This window comes from Cetorhinus maximus, chromosome 8, assembly GCF_964194155.1.
Source record: "Cetorhinus maximus chromosome 8, sCetMax3.hap1.1, whole genome shotgun sequence".
NCBI classification, from domain to species: domain Eukaryota; kingdom Metazoa; phylum Chordata; class Chondrichthyes; order Lamniformes; family Cetorhinidae; genus Cetorhinus; species Cetorhinus maximus.
This window is the reverse complement of record NC_135886.1, coordinates 3446964-3463099: the sequence shown is the minus strand read 5'-3', so window position 1 is coordinate 3463099 and position 16136 is coordinate 3446964. Positions and strand designations below refer to the sequence as shown.

General features: G+C 41.7%; 1 protein-coding gene across 1 annotated transcript; it reads right to left on the bottom strand.

The window, feature by feature from the left end:
* Positions 1-5404: 5404 nt before the first annotated feature.
* LOC144683233 (pepsin A-like) lies at positions 5405-14770 on the bottom strand. The gene is made up of 9 exons (XM_078546190.1): positions 14722-14770; positions 14464-14627; positions 10803-10920; positions 9348-9466; positions 8454-8653; positions 6936-7055; positions 6505-6649; positions 5692-5790; positions 5405-5588 (listed from the first exon to the last, which is right to left on the bottom strand). Exons 1-9 carry the CDS (start codon positions 14768-14770, stop codon positions 5442-5444), a joined length of 1161 nt encoding a protein of 386 aa, XP_078402316.1. The 3' UTR covers positions 5405-5441.
* Positions 14771-16136: the final 1366 nt, after the last annotated feature.

Sequence of the window (16136 nt, the reverse complement as noted above, 5' to 3'; positions counted from 1 at the left end):
TGTCCCCTTGTGACTGACCCATCAACTAAGGGAACCTGCAGCACCCTATCCATCCTGTCCATGCCCCTCATAATCTTGTACAACTTGAGCAGCTCACCCCTCAGTCTTCTCTGCTCCAACGAAAACAACTCAAGTCTATCCAACCTCTCTTCATAACTCAAATGTTTCATTCCAGGAAACATCCTGGTGAATCTCCTCTGCACCCCCTCCAGTGCAATCACATCCTTCCTATAATGTGGTGACCAGAACTGCGCACAGTACTCCAGCTGTGGCCTCACCAAGGTTCAATACAACTCCAACATAACCTCCCTACTTTTGGAATCTATGGCTCGATTGATGAAGGCTAGTGTCCCAAATGCCTTTTTCACCAATTCACAAACATGCCCCTCCACCTTCAGAGATCTATGGTCACACATGACAAGTGTCATTCTCTTCATTGAATACTTCCTTGTCAAATTACTCCTTCCAAAGTGTATCACCTCACACATTTCAGGGTTAAATTCCATTGGCCACTTATCTGCCCATTTGACCATTCCATCTATCTCTTCCTGTAGCCCAAGACACTCAACTTCATTATTAACCACTCGGACAATCTTTGTGTCAACCGCAAACTTGCTATTCCTATCCCCACATAATCATTTATATTGTTTATATAAATGACAAATAATAGGGAATCGAGCACAGATCCCTGGCATCCAGTCACTAAAGCATTCTTCTGTCGTCACCCTCTGTCTCCTGCAACTAAGCCAATTTTGAAACCACCTTATCAAATAACCTTGTATCCCATGTGCATTTGCCTCCTTTATAAGTCTCCCATCGGGGACCTTGTCAAAGGTTTGCTGAAATCTATATAAACTACATCAACTGCACTCCCCTCATCTACACACCTGGTCATCTCCTCAAAAAATTCAATCAAATTTGTTAGGCATGACTTCCCTCTGACAAAGCCATGCTGACTATCCCTGATCAAACCTTGCCTCTCCAAGTGGAGATAGATTCTCTTCTTCAGAATTTTCTCCGATAGTTTCCCTACCACTGACCTGAGGCTCACTGGCCTGTAGTTCCCTGGCTTATTTCTACAACCCTTCTTAAATAGCTACGTGTTAGCGTGCTCAGAAACAGGAGAATAGCGCAGATAAATACGTGGCTGAAGAGTTGGTGCAGGAGGGAGGCTTTTAGATTCCTGGGTCACTGGGACTGTTTGTGGGGAAGGTTGGACCTGTTCAAGTGGGACGGTTTACATCTGAACCAGAGCGGGACTAACATCCTTGCAGGCGGGTTTGCTAGTGCTGTTGGGAGGAGTTCAAAATTATTCGGCAGGGTGAGGGGACACAGAATGTTAGCAGAATAGGGACACATCATAATACAGTAAAACAATCAAGTCAGAGGGAGTACAGCTGCATTAAGTTTCAAGGGAGTAAGGCAAGGCTGGATGGCCTCTACTTTAATGCCAGGGGTATTACAGGTAAAACGGATGAGTTAAGGGTGAGGATTGACACGTGGAATTGTGATACAGTAGCCATCACTGAGATGTGGTTGAGGGAGGGTCAGGATTGGCAGCTCAACATTCCGGGATATAGAATCTTCAGGCGAGACAGGGGAGGGGGTAAAAGTGGAGGAGGCTTTGCATTATTAGTTAAGGAGTCAGTTACTGCAGTAAGGAGAGATGATATCTTGGAGGGGGCATCGAATGAAGCTTTGTGGGTAGAGCTGAGGAGTTAAAATTGGGGCAGCCACATTATTAGGTGTTTATTATAGACCCCTCAATAGTCAGCGGGAGATTGAGGAGCAAATATGTGCACAAGTTGCAGAGGTGTGTCAAAACAATAACAATAGGTTAATTATATTACGTGATTTCAACTTTCCCAACATTAATTGGGGTAGACATAGTGTTAAGGGCTGGGATGAAGTGTATTTCTTGAAATGTGTACAGGAGAACTTTTTAGGTCAATATGTAGATGGTCCAACAAGGGACGGCGCAGTGCTGGACCTAATTCTGGGGAATGAAGCCAGACAGTTGGCTGAGGTGATGGTGGGCGAGCATTTTAGTGATAGCAACCACAACATGGTAGAATTTAAGCTTGTTATGGACAAAGAAATAGACAAGTTGTAAAAAAATGTTTTGGACTGAGGGAGAGTAGATTTTAGTAAAATAAGGCAGGATCTGGCCAAGGTAGACTGGGAACAGCTACTTGTGGGGAAATCTACAGAGGAGCAGTGGGGGGTGTTCAAAAAGGAACTGGGGAGGGCACAGGCTCAACATGTTTCCTCTAGGTGATAGGAAGGAGTAACAAGCCCAGAGAACCATGGATGACCAGAGATATTCAGGTTACGATGAGAAGGAAAAGAGAGACTTTTAGCAGGTACAAGGGAAGGTAATCAGCGGAGGCATTGGTGGAGTACAGAAAATGCAGGGTGGAGCTTAAGAAGGCAATTTGGAGAGCAAAGAGGGGACATGAGAAAGCTCTGTCTGGTAAAAGTAGGGAAAATCCCAAGATATTCTATAAGTATATCAATGGGAAGAGGATAACTAAGGAAAGAGTAGGGCCCATAAGGGACCAAGGGGGCAATCTATGGGTGGAGCCAGAGGACATCGCTAGAGTGTTGAATGAATACTTCACATCTGTCTTCACACAAGAGAATGAGGATGTTGAAATCGAACTCGGGGAGAGAGACTGCAAGGTTCTTAAGCAAATTGGTATAGGGAGTGACAAGGTAATGGAGGTGTCTGCAGGCTTAAAAGTGGACAAATCTTCAGTTCCCAATGATTTGTGTCCCAGACTGCTGAGGGAGGCAAGGAAGGAGATCGCAGGGTAACTGACCCAAAATTTTAATTCCTTTCTGGCCATGGGGGAGGTGCCAGAGGACTGGAGAACGGCTAATGTGGTTCCACTATTTAAGGAGGGTTGTAGAGGCTCATCTTCTTGCAACCCTGCTCATTAACCTCCTGAAGTCTTCACCACATGACCTCCAACTTGCCAAACTCTGCATCTTAAACATCTAATACCTGTGTCCCTGCTGGATTCCACTGACTCCCAATGCATGAAATTCAAAACATTTGTTCCAATTAATAAATCCTTCCATGCCCCTCCTAATGCTCATGTGGTGAATGCTGATTCACTTTGGTGCTTCAAATGAGCTGCATCTGTTCGGGGCTGGGTTCGAGATCACCTTGTATCAAAAAGTAATCCAAGTCCAGATCAATGTGTGTTCCTGGTTAAATGGGTGAGAGAGGAATTTTTCAATTTTTATTTCCTGAGTTTCTATTTAATTTTGTCCCTCTCCCCAGAGATTACATGGTTCCAGATGGATAGGGAGAGTCTGTACCGTGAGGCATAAGGCATCACAACTACATGGCCAGGCTAAAGCGACCAGTTGGGCTTTTCCATTTTTTGGAAAAGAAATAAATTATAAGCGTACTTTGATAATGACAAGTAAGCAGGATTTTTCACCACTGAAAATGCAGAGGCAAAGATTTACTTGAGGAGCTGAATATGCTACTCCTGCTCGTATTTCTTTTGTTCTTATTCAACAACATCTCTGGCCTTGGAAAAACACATTTTGCAAGCGGCTCATTGCCTCAGGAGAACATGTAGAAGTTGCATCTTTTTAATAAATTCTTTTTAAAGTTTTAGTTCTGATACTTATGATTCTCCCTTAACTCCATGAGCATTTCCCAATTTGTACATTTCTTTTTGTACTTTGATTTAAGTATGAGTTATATTCCCTATGTTTTACTTCCTGCAATGCTGCCTGTGACAATTCTTCAATCTGATACGGTGATCAGCCTGTCTTTGCCTGTCCTATCTCTGGATGCCTCAGATCCACTGTAAAAGGTCCCAAATTGAACCTGACATTGGGAAACAGGATATCTACGTTCTAGAGCCGATCAAATCTATGTGGATAACTTTTGTAAAGGACGCGGACGATGCTGTCCCATTGCAGCTGACTTGAAAATATGTGTGATTGCTTCTTACAGTCTTGGGAAACCTTGCCGACCATCTTAGAATATCTAGACCAGGGTGCACTGAAACTCAATCTGAAATGGAAATCACAGAATTTTAATTTCACAGAAGGAGGCCATTCCACACAATGTGTCTGCACTGGCTCTGCAAATGAGCATTATGACCTAGTGCCATAGTCCTGCCTTTTCCCCGTAACCCTGCATATTGTTTCTATTCAAATAATCATCAAATGTCCTCTTCAATGCCTCGATTAAACCTCCCTTCACCACTCTTTGAGGCAGTGCATTCCAGACCCGAACCACTTGTTGTGTGAAAAAGTTTTATCTGACGTCACATTTGCATCTTTTGAAAATCACTTTAATTTGTGCCCTCTCGTTCTTGATCCTTTTACAAGAGGGAACGGCTTTTCCCCATCTACTCTGTCAAGCCCCCTCATGATTTTGCACATCTCCATCAAATCTCCTCTTCGTCTTCTTCCCTCCGAGGAGAACAGTTCCAACCTCTCCAATCTATCTTCGTAGCTGAAATTTCTCATCCCCAGAACCATTCTTGTAAACCTCTTCTGCACACTCTCCAATGTGTTCACATCCTTCTTATAATGAGGCGCCCAGAAGTATACACTTGTACACTATGCCATAATATCCAGCATCTTGAATCAATGGGATCTTATATTAGAATTACACTGAGACATAAATAGAACCAGAACGAGACTTCATCAGGCCACGTCCAAATTTCAAAGGATATTATTCAACAACCACTTCTCATGTGATCTACAAATTCCTACCTGTGTTTGGCAAACTTTGACATGAGTGGATCACCTCACAAGACAGTTCAAATGTGAAATGAATTCAGGCTCCTCCACACACAGAAGTAAATGGAACAAGAAACATGAAAACTGGGAGTATGCGTTGCATGTTGATATTTTATTGAACAATTTTAAGAACGATTGTAACGAAGAGAAAAGGAGAGAAAAGGCTGCCGTGTGATGTTAGGATCACATTTACTTCAAATCAGGTTTCACTGCAGAGGTCATCCACATTCAGCAGAAATGTGTATGTCTCTGGAGTGAATCACTGCACCAATAATATATCACGGCTGAATGTCAGAACCAAAAGATAACAGAGTGAAAGTGCTGCACAATCAGAGAGGGAATATAATTAGACTCTATCAACATTCTCATTTCCAATCCAGAATCAGTGTCCTTAGTCTGTTCCTATAAAAACACACAGTGACAAGCCATTTCTTTAATTGTTATTTCTATTTTCTTTGTTTTTCAGCTGTGATTTAGTGCAGAGTTCTGCTGAGCACAAACCACAGCCAATTGCCAATTGTATATATTTGTTTATTGTTATTCAAGAGATGATGACTTCCTCTATTACACTCTGCAGCCAGGTGACAATTGCTGCGCTGGAGAGTCGTGTAATGGCTTAAAATGCAGATCGAGGTGTGCTTTTAATGAGAATACAGATGAAGAAATTAGACAGCCTTAGCCAAACCCACACGATTGTTCCCAATGTCGAAAATGGAGTAATATTCCCCAATGAACACATCTCCCAGGATCCAGAGGTTTCCACCAGTAACGCCAAATCCACTGGAGCAGCTTTTTTGGCCGAAAAAAGTTTGCTGTAAGGAAAAGGAGAACAATTAACATTAAAAAAATATTCCTATTGCATCTTCTAAAATTTCAAAGTTTATTCTAGCACCCCATTGCTGTCCAATAACACACCTGCAACGTGTAAGCTTGTGCGGGGAGAGGGTAGTCCACTCCATTGATTGTGAAGACCACATCAGGCATGTTCTGCAGATTGTTACAGTTTATGTTGTACTGTAAGAAAATAGAAACAGCATTCAGTCATTGTGTCAGTATAAAGATTTACAATAACTCATTAATAGTGCAATGCCATTCCTAACTAATCAATATTGAGTTAAAGATGAGGTGAAAATGGAATACACAAGCAGGATAACAGGAAATGGTTAAAGAGAAAGATTAGCGATTCCCAGGATAGATTTAATTTCCATATAGCAACATCATACGAAAACATTTCTAAATATCAGTGTTCATCTCAATGCCAAAACAATAATAAATAGGATAATGGATTGCACATTTTGTCTTCTGATACTGTGCACTGTTTCTGCATGAAATTTTCCCCTTGAATAATAAGGTTCCAAAATGTAAAGACTCCTCACCTTAATCTTGCTACAAATATTGGTGCCTTTCAAATATTTATAGGGTAGTATGTCCATACTAGTGTGATTGTTGCCTCATATTTGTGAAATTTAATTTAACATCACTCTGTTCTCTCACTGCCGCCCACTCTACCCCTCCCTTCCCACATACCATCCCCAACCCCACCCACAAGAGGTTGAGGGAATATCCACAGAGCAAATTATGGATGAGAATTTGCAAGATTTTTTACAAATGTAGCGTGTAGCATTTTGTCATAGTGTAAATGATCTGTTAGAGGCTGCATTGTGAATGAATCATTGATGCACACTCAGACACTCCACATCCACGCCCAATGTTGGAACATGGGTTTACCTCCCCATAGTAAGTTGGAGTTGCTCCAATGCCCTGCTGGATAATGCCAATGGGTGTACTGGGGCCAACAAGAAGAGAAGTACCAGTATCAACAATGGCAGGACAACCTCCACTGCAGGCCACAACCTCACCATCGATTGTCACCCTGGACAGAGAAAAATGCGTCAAGAATTCGTCAAAGACTTAAAATTGCCTCAAGTATTAGACAAATTGAACAATTAATAGCAAGTTGAGTTTCCTAGCTCGCTGAGACATTCATTATATCTTAAATAAACGCTGATTCAACTGAGATCTTAAAATTAGTCTAAGTATTTTATTCCTTCTTTCCTTTTAGTTTGTTTGTTTCAATATAATTTGTTAAAACCATTATCTCAGACTTCAGTAGAGAAGCAGAAAATATCTATTCCTCTTGTCGATGGGTAATCACTTACCTGTCAATGAGGATTTCCCAGTAGGCATCACGAGTGACAGGAACCCAGTGAATTTGGCCTGTGTAGTGACTTGAATCAATTCCACCAAATAGGATTTCACTGCCGGACTGACCTTGCTGTCTGTAAAACAAAAGAGATTTCAAGAAAAGCTCAGAGATTGATATATTTCCAGATTAGAGGTAGCACTTAGTAATGTGACTGCCTATTGGGTATTAAATCTAAAATAAACAACTTTCTAAAGCAGCTACTAAAAGTCATTGATTGCAATGTTGCCATAAATAGTAAAAATGAATTCAAAATTATAAATTCAAATTGGGGAACTATACATTTTAAATGAGTGATGCGGAATATATTCTGGCTCTGTTTATTGGTTCTATTCTGAATTGGGTTGAAGCACCAGAGGACAAATTCAAGGTTTGGAACCAAATCACTTTGATACAAAGCACCTGCATTGATGTTGAGACTTTCACATCCTGAGAATGGCCTTAAATTCTTCTCACCCAACTAATACTTTTGAAGTGTATTTAACATTGCAGTGTAGACAAAGGTGGTAGGCAGTTTGTACACAGCAGTGTCCCACTAACAATCTGAGCAAACTCAGTGAAAAGATACCACGGACATCAGTTTCCTGCCCACTTCCCATATCCATCAATTCCATGAGTGGCCAAAAATCTGTCTATCTCAGCCTTAAGTATACTCAATGATGGAGCATCCGCAAACCTCTGGGGTAGAGAATGCCAAAGATTCACAATATCCTGATAGTGAAGAGGTTTCTCAACATGCCAGCCCAGGCCATCTATCCTGACTCTGTGCCCCTTTGTTCTAAATTCCACAGCCAGAAAATAACCACTCAGTGTCCATCCTGTCAAGGCCCTTCGGAACCTTATATGTTTCAATGAGGCTGTTGTATTTTATGCATCGGAGATATGCAGAGATGATACACCATTTTCTACTTGCACAGGATAAGATTTATTTACAATGCTTTAAAAATGCCTGCTTCCACACTTGCAGCAGCAGGCCTCAGTTCAGTCTCTGCCTCTCTCTCTCTCTTGAAGTGATCACAGCCAGGCTTAACTAATCATACACAGTGAGCAGTGAACAGTGACACAGAATCAAATGTTGAGCAATTGAGCACTACTGGGCTCACCTCTAATTCTTCTAACCTCCAGAGAATATAAAGCTAATTTACTCAACATCTCTTCATTGGATAACCCTCTTACCCCAGGGACCAATCTAGTGAACCTTTGATATACTGCCTCCAATGCAACTATATCTTTCCTTGGATACAGGGACCAAAACTGCCCATGGAACTTCAGGTGTGGAGTACAATGCCACACTAAAGTATTGACATTCACAATGTGCTCAAGTTTTACATTCGATTTGAGCCCATGGCATTGAAACAAAGAAAAGAGTGTTAACAACTAAGGCAAGCTGATTGTTTGAGTGAAAGCTAAATAAGCAGTTCCTGTTTCATTCAGGGAAATAATATGTAGCAACAAGTGCATAAAAGATTTTCACCTTGTTAGGTACACAGAGAAGAGAGGCTCATCCACCAGTCTCTGAGACATCATGTTACTAAATACAGTGGTAGCTCCTGATGCTGCAAGAGATGGAAAGCCCATGCCCAGAATTCCATCAAATTTAACATAGGAAAAGAAACCACCAGGTTCAGTTGTACTTAAACCAAATTCCTGACCAGGGATAGCAATGCTTGAAATCTAGAAAAATAAAGTCAAGTGATTATTCATGAGAAATTGAGCAGAATGTTATCCAGTGAATTGTAACTTCTCCATAAACTGCACTTAGCAAATATATTTTCCCACACCCATGCAGCCAATCATGAGCCCCAATGGGTTAGATGACCAATTAAACTTTTTTTTAACAATCCTGGTTCATGGATAAATTTTGGAAAAGAAATGGGGAGTAGCCACATGAGCTTCTTTGAATAGTAGATGCTGGTTGTTTACATCCACTTCAAAGGTTACCTATAACACTATGGCAGTCTCAATCTGGATTATCTGTACAAGTGGGTTTGAACTTGCAACCTTCTGACTCAGAGTGCTACCACTGAGTTAAGGCAGACGACTGACAGATGTCAAATACCACATTCAACTCAAATAGACATAAGGGTGTGAGTTGAACTGAATGAAGGGAGCATTTTCATCAAATATCTACTGTTTCATTGGAAAGAATTTCAGGCAGATTTTATTACAAATCCACAACTTGGACGTTGAGACACTCTCTGCTACATCATCATTACACTCCCACGTATCTGTTCGTCTTCCAACTGATCAAACTCATTGTTTTTGATGCCAATATCTTGTGTCCTGATCTGGAACATATTACCTTAGACATCAATTATCACTGTTTTGTCGTTGAATTTATTTGATGAAGGGGCTACAATCTACTTACTCTGATAGTGTCATATCCCAGTATTCCTTTCATGGCTCCTGTACCATACTGGATAGATACACCCTGGTTGTTTGAACGATATGTTGATGACAATTTGGGGTTGAATCTTTTATGTACCACTGGAACAGAACATTCATTTCATGAAATTAATAACAAAAACATTTCACCATTTAGTCTAATACATCAAGAAACTTTTGTGCCAGAAAAGAATCAATTACTCACATTTTTAAAAGTTTCTATTTTAAACAAGCACCCACCAAATTTTTTTTAGCCTCTTAGGTGTATTACTGGTTCCCTTTTCCTTGGAATGAGGTGCTGAGAATATGAGGAGGATCAGAAAGCTGTGTTCATGTGTGAGGTGGAGCTCTGAGTTGGACATGTGTGTGCACGTGTGTGTCCATGTGCACACTTACAAAGGAAGACAGTCTAGTGGAGACCCTCTTGTTAGCCTAGCCATTGGATAAGCTTAAACCTAATCAAATTTAACATGACACCAGAATGGTCCCTGGGTGAGGGATTTTTTGCTACCAGGTCAGGTTGGAGATTCTGGGGTCCCTCTCTTTGGAGCAAAGGTGATTGAGGGAAAATTTGATAGAGTTGTAGAAGATAATAAATTTATGATGGGTTTAGATAAGGTAGAGAAAGAAAGGCTGTTCCCATTAGCTGATAATTTAAAGACCAAGGGCGCAGATTTAAGGATTCGTGCAAAAGATGCAAGCGGATGTCAGGAAGAACTTTTTTAAGCAGTGGGCAGTAGTGACCTGGAACTTGCTGCCTACAAGAATGGGCAGTAGAAATAATCAATGATTTCAAAAGGAAATTGGGTGAGAACTTGAGGAATATAAACCAGCAGGGCTATGGGGATAGAGCCATGGAATAGCACTGACTGGGTTGCTCTACAGTGAGCTGGCATGGACCCGATTGGCTAGATTGTCCCCTCTGTGCAATAATGACTTCATGACTCTATGACTCAGCGTTATGGAGAATGTACCTTTGTTGTGTACTTTTGATTAGTTTAGTATTTTTATGAACTGACTTATCACTAAGGTTTCAAAACTTTGTTCCGACAGGTTCCAGATTTTCAATTTGCTTTGTTGCCGCAAAATCTCCACCGTCCATTATCTTTGCCAGTAACCATCCGATCCAGGAGTGTGAACTGGAAATTATTTTACACTAATGCTAAGATCTTAATGTACCTTCAACCTAAGATTTATCCATATCCAGAGGGAGACAAAGAACCACAGCGAAAACCTCCAAGAAATCAAAGCTCGGTTAAATTTCTCTCCGAGCCCAGAGATAACCAAGCAAAATTCTAGGGTTTCATCCAATCTTACAAAACACACTGTTCAACTGTGACTATTGTAGAAATTTGACTCTCTTCCTAACACAACTGACCTTAACATGAAGACAATTCACAAAGGGAAGTATGTTAACAGCAGGGTAATATTTACTTACTGCATGACTTTTCAGAACAGTAAACTGATGGGACCCAGAGATTGGATGAGCCAGTGTCAAAGATGACGGTGAAGCTCTGTGGTGGATTCCCAATGCTGATTGCTCCATAGTATGACAACTGTCAGCAAAAAGAGAAAGACCAAAATATATCACCTGGAAATATATCATTGTGTTATTAGGCTCAGGTTCCTCTACACCCATTAGAAAATGTAAATCTTCCCATCACTCCTTTATTCTAATCACATGATGTAGAAGTAGAAGAGTGTAGCTATTTAAATGCAAGAGATTTAATGAGCAATGCATCTGTTCCTATGTATTATGCTGAATATATACTTCATGGCTAAGATGCTGTTGCACCTTTCATTCATGTTCTCTTTAAACTTCAGGTCGCATCTCAACTCTAACTGATGCTAACAAGACTGATAGCATTGTTAAACACCCACCCAGCAACACTAGCCATGTTCATTAAAGGTACCCAGGAATATTATTCCAGTAACCATCAGCATTGGTTAGACAAGCAGCTGCCAGTTCGTAGGGCTACAGAAATCACAAGTAATTTCTCACAATGAATGAGAAGTTTCAAATCCAGATCAAAAGGATTCAATGTTGTGATCACCAGCTTTTCATAGAAACATAAAATGGTTACAGTGTAGATGGAGGCCATTTGACCCATCATGTCCTGCTAACTCTCTGGAATAGCAATTCATATAGGCCTACACCCCCGCATTATCCCCGTGTCCCTGCCAATATTTTCTCTTCCGATAGTTATGCATTTTCCTTTTCAAAGCTGCAATTGAATCTGCCTCCTCCACCCTTTTAGTCAGCACGTTCCAGATCCTAACCACCGGCTGTGTAAAAAATGCTTTGTCCTTCTGTTTCCTTGTGTTCTTTTGCCAACCGCCTTAAATCAGTAACCACACGTTCTTGACCATTCTCCCAATGATTTTGACAACCTCTATCAAATGTACTCTTAATCTTCTCTTCAAGTACAACAGCCCCAGCTTTTTCAACCTATCCATGGAACTGAAGTTTCTCATTCCTGGAACCAGCTGTTGAATCTTTTCTGTCCCCTTTCTAATGCCTTTGTATCCTTCCTATCATGTGGTGCTCAGAATTGGAAATTTGACTCCAGTTGAGGTTGAATCAATATTTTGTCTAATGGTTCATCATAATTTCCTTGTTTTTATGATCTATTTATGAAGTCACTGCCATTGTCCCTTTGATTCGATGGCTTCAACTTTGATGACAAGTTGTTATGTGGCATTTTATCAAATGTTTTTAGGAATTCCCGTATGAATGAAGAGTGCAGGAGGGCATGCCAGGAGCAGCACCAGGCATACCTGAAAATGAGATGTCAACCTGGTAAAGCTATATCTCAGGACTACTTGTGCACCGAACAGCATAAGCAGCAAGTGATAGATAGGGATAAGTTATCCCACAACCAACAGATCGGATTTAAGCTCTGCAGTGCTGCCACATCCGGTGGTGAATGGTGGTGGACAATTAAACAACTCACTGGAGGAGAAGGCTCGACAAATATCTCCATCCTCAATGATGGAGGAGCCCAGCACAGCAGTACAAAGATAATGCTGAAGCATTCGCAAAAATCATCAGCAAGAAGTGTCGAGTGGATGATCCATCTCGGCCTCCTCTGGAGGTCCCCAGCATCACAGATGCCTGTTTTCAGCCAATTTGATTCACTCTACGTGATATCGAGGAACGGCTGAAGGGACTGGATACTGCGAAGGTTATGGGCCCTGACAATATTCCGGCAATAGTTCTGAAGGCTTGGGCTCCAGCACTTGCCGCACTACTAGCCAAGCGGTTCCAGTACAGCTACAGCACTGGCATCTACCCAGCTATGTGGAAAATTGCCCGGTATGTCGTGTACACAAAGAGCAGGGCAAATCCAGCCCAGCCAATTACCGCCCCATCAGTCTACTCTCCATTTCTCCATTATCAGTAAAGTAATAGAAGGGTTCATCAACAGTGCTATCAAGTGGCACTTGCTTAGCAATAACCTGCTCACTGATGCCCAGTTTGGGTTCTGACAGGGCCACTCAGCTCCTGACTTCATTATAGCCTTGGCTGAAACATGGACAAAAGAACTGAACTCCCGAGGTGAGGTGAGAGTGACTGCCCTTGACATCAAGGCAGCAGTTGACCAAGTATAGCCTCAAGGAGCCCTAGCGAAACTGGATTCAATGCCAATCAGGGGGCAAAGATCTACACTGGTTGGAGTCATACTTAGCATATAGGAAGATGGCTGTGATTGTTGGAGGTCAGTCATCTCAGCTCCAGGACACCACTGCAGGAGATCCTCAGCGTAGTGTCCTTGGCCTAACCATCTTCAGTTACTTCATCAATGGCCTTCCTTCCATCATAAGGTCAGGATTGGGGATGTTTGCTGATGATTGCACAATGTTCAGAACCATTTGCGACTCCTCATATACTGAAGCAGTCCCTGTCCAAATGCAGCAAGACCTGGACAATATCCAGGCTTGTGCTGACAATTGGCAAGTAACATTTGCGTTACATAAGTGTCAGGCAATGAGCATCTCCAAACACAGAGAATCCAACCATCGCCCCATGATGTTCAATGACATTATCATCACTGAATCCCCCAATATCAACATCCTGGGGATTACCAGTAACCAGAAACTGAACTGGACTAGCCATATAAATGCTGTGTCTACAAGAGCAGGTCAAAGGCTTGGAATCGCATTACGAGTCACTCACCTCCTGACTCCCCAAAGCCTGTCCACAAGTCAGAAGTATGATGGAGAACTACCCACTTGCCTGGATGAGTGCAGCTCCCACAACACTCAAGAAGCTTGACACCATCCAGGACAAAGCAGTCCACTTGATTGGCACCACATCCACAAACATTCACTCCCTCCACCCCTGACGCACAGTAGCAGCAGTGTGTACCATCTACAAGATGCACTGCAGGAATTCACTAAGGCTCCTTAGACAGTACCTTCCAAACCAACGACCACTACCACCTAGAAGGACAAGGGCAGAAGATAGATGGGAACACCACCACCTGGAAATTCCTCTCCAAATCACTCACCATCCTGACTTGGAAATATGTCGCCCCTCCTTCACTGTCGCAGGTTCAAAATCCTGGAACTCCCTTCCTAACAGCACTGTGGGTTTACCAACACCACATGAACTGCAATGGTTCAAGAAGGCAGCTCACCACCACCTTCACAAGGGCAACTAGGGATGGACAATAAACACTGGCCCAGCCAGGGAAGCCCATATTCCATGAATGAATAAAGAAAAATATCAAATTCATGACCCTGATCAACTTGCACTGTTACCTCATCAAAAATTATAATCAAATTCATTTAACATGATTTATGTTGAACAAGTCTATGCCAAATTTCCTTACTTAATCCACATATGTCCAAATGACATGAGGCACCCAACAACATATAGAACAGCTAAATCCCATCCATTGACAATTGCCGTGTAAATTATAGCAGGTTAAATATCTACAGCACAAGGTCTACTAACACAGTTTATGTGCCACTGAATTATTGCCCTTAACCAGCAACTGGCACTGAGAATAATATAGATTACAGGTGGAAGCTGCAATAAATGTAAGTTAAGATGTAGTTTTCTCTTTTGTTTGGCAAACTGCGAGATTACTTACATCCAAGTAGTTAATCATTGGTTCATTTGTATCCAGAGTTAAGGGTTGTTCAAACTTTGAGCAGGGATCATATGGATGATTCTTCAGGAAGACTTCCAGCAACCCTTTCTCCTTAAGAACATCACGGCCAGATTTACCCTTATACAAGGGCACTCTGTAAAGAAATAAAATAAGTTGCAAATGTCATCACATTTTCTGTTCCTTGCTGACATATTATTCATTTCCTCTTTTGACTTGTGATAATTCCCTACCTGATCATACATTCAGAGAGCTGAATGCAAGCGAGGGTGATGAGCAGCCACTTCATCTTGCCAGTTGGGTTGGTTCCGAGACTCTACAGAATCTAGAGTTTGGGACCTGAGCAGCAACATTTATACTCTCTCTGACCAAACTATTCCATTGTCACGAGTCCTCAGATATGACCATTCAGTATGATAAGTAAGTATTAATGTACTCATGATTAGTTTATCTCAAATATAATCTTTTTAGTTAAGGACAACCTTCACTCTAAGTGGCAAGTAATTAAGAGCATTTGGGTTATAACAAAACACTTTAAGTATTGTATAAATCAGACTAAAAACAATTGTGTTAGAGCCACAAAATATCAATATCACAAGTGCACCAGAAGATAAGTTAACTGCTGGATACAACATTTAACCAGTTCATGTGTGTGGCAGCACATCCACAAACATTCACTCCCTCCACCACCAATGCACAGTAGCAGCAGTGTGTACCATCTGCAAGGAGCTCACCAAGGCTCCTTTGACAGCACCTTCCAAATCCATGAGCTCTATCATCTAGAAAGACAAGGGCAGCAGACACATGGATGCACCACAAATTGGAAGTTCCCCTCCAAGCCACTCATCATCCTGACTTGGAAATATATTGCTGTTCCTTCACTGTTGCTGGATCAAAATCCTGGAACTCCATCCCTAACAGCACTGTGGGTGTACCTACACCACAGCGGTTCAAGAAGGCAGCTCACCACCACCTTCTCAAAGGTAATTAGGGAAGGGCAAGAAATGCTGGCCTAGCCTATGTCACCCACATCCCATGAACGATTAAATCAAAATTTGCCACTGCGGAGGTTGAAGAACCTCTGATGTTGAATTTCCTGGAGGGTACTAATTTATCATGCTTGCATTGAGGGGGCTCAATTGACAACATCAGCTGCAACAGTGATGCCCTGTTGATTTAGAAAAATCATCTGACTCCAACAAGATAAGTTTTGCATTTGAAATTTAGAAATATACTCTTTAGGGGTAGAAATTTCACTTCAGATTTATGATGTGCTGGCTTCAAAAGCCGTAGTCCAGGACTTGAATATGTAATCTGGGTTTACATGTTTGATGCCATGTTAAAATATGGATCTTCTGCATGTTCAAGTTAACTTTATCAAGGAAGAGCAGATGGATTCCCCAAATGTTATACCCAATATTTACCCCCTTACCCAAAACCACAAAAGGAGATTAACTGCTTTTTAAATTTGTTCTTGGGATATGTGTCTTACTGGCAAGGACAGCAATTATTACACCAAACTGCCCTTGAGCAGGTGATGGTGAACCCCCTTATCAACTTTTCTGTAGTGGGATGATACAACTGAGTGGCTTGCTAGGCCATTTCAGAGGGTCGATGAGAGTGAACCACATTGCTGTGGGCCTGGAGCCACATGC

Excerpts from the sequence above, each read along its gene's own strand:
- LOC144683233 (XM_078546190.1), bottom strand. The coding sequence starts at position 14,770 with ATGAAGTGGCTGCTCATCACCCTCGCTTGCATTCAGCTCTCTGAATGT. Across the intron at positions 9,467-10,802 it reads CTGTTCTGAAAAGTCATGCA|TGGTACATAAAAGATTCAAC; the intron begins GTAAGTAAATAT and ends GTTCTGTTCCAG. Across the intron at positions 8,654-9,347 it reads TGGGATATGACACTATCAGA|ATTTCAAGCATTGCTATCCC; the intron begins GTAAGTAGATTG and ends TTATTTTTCTAG.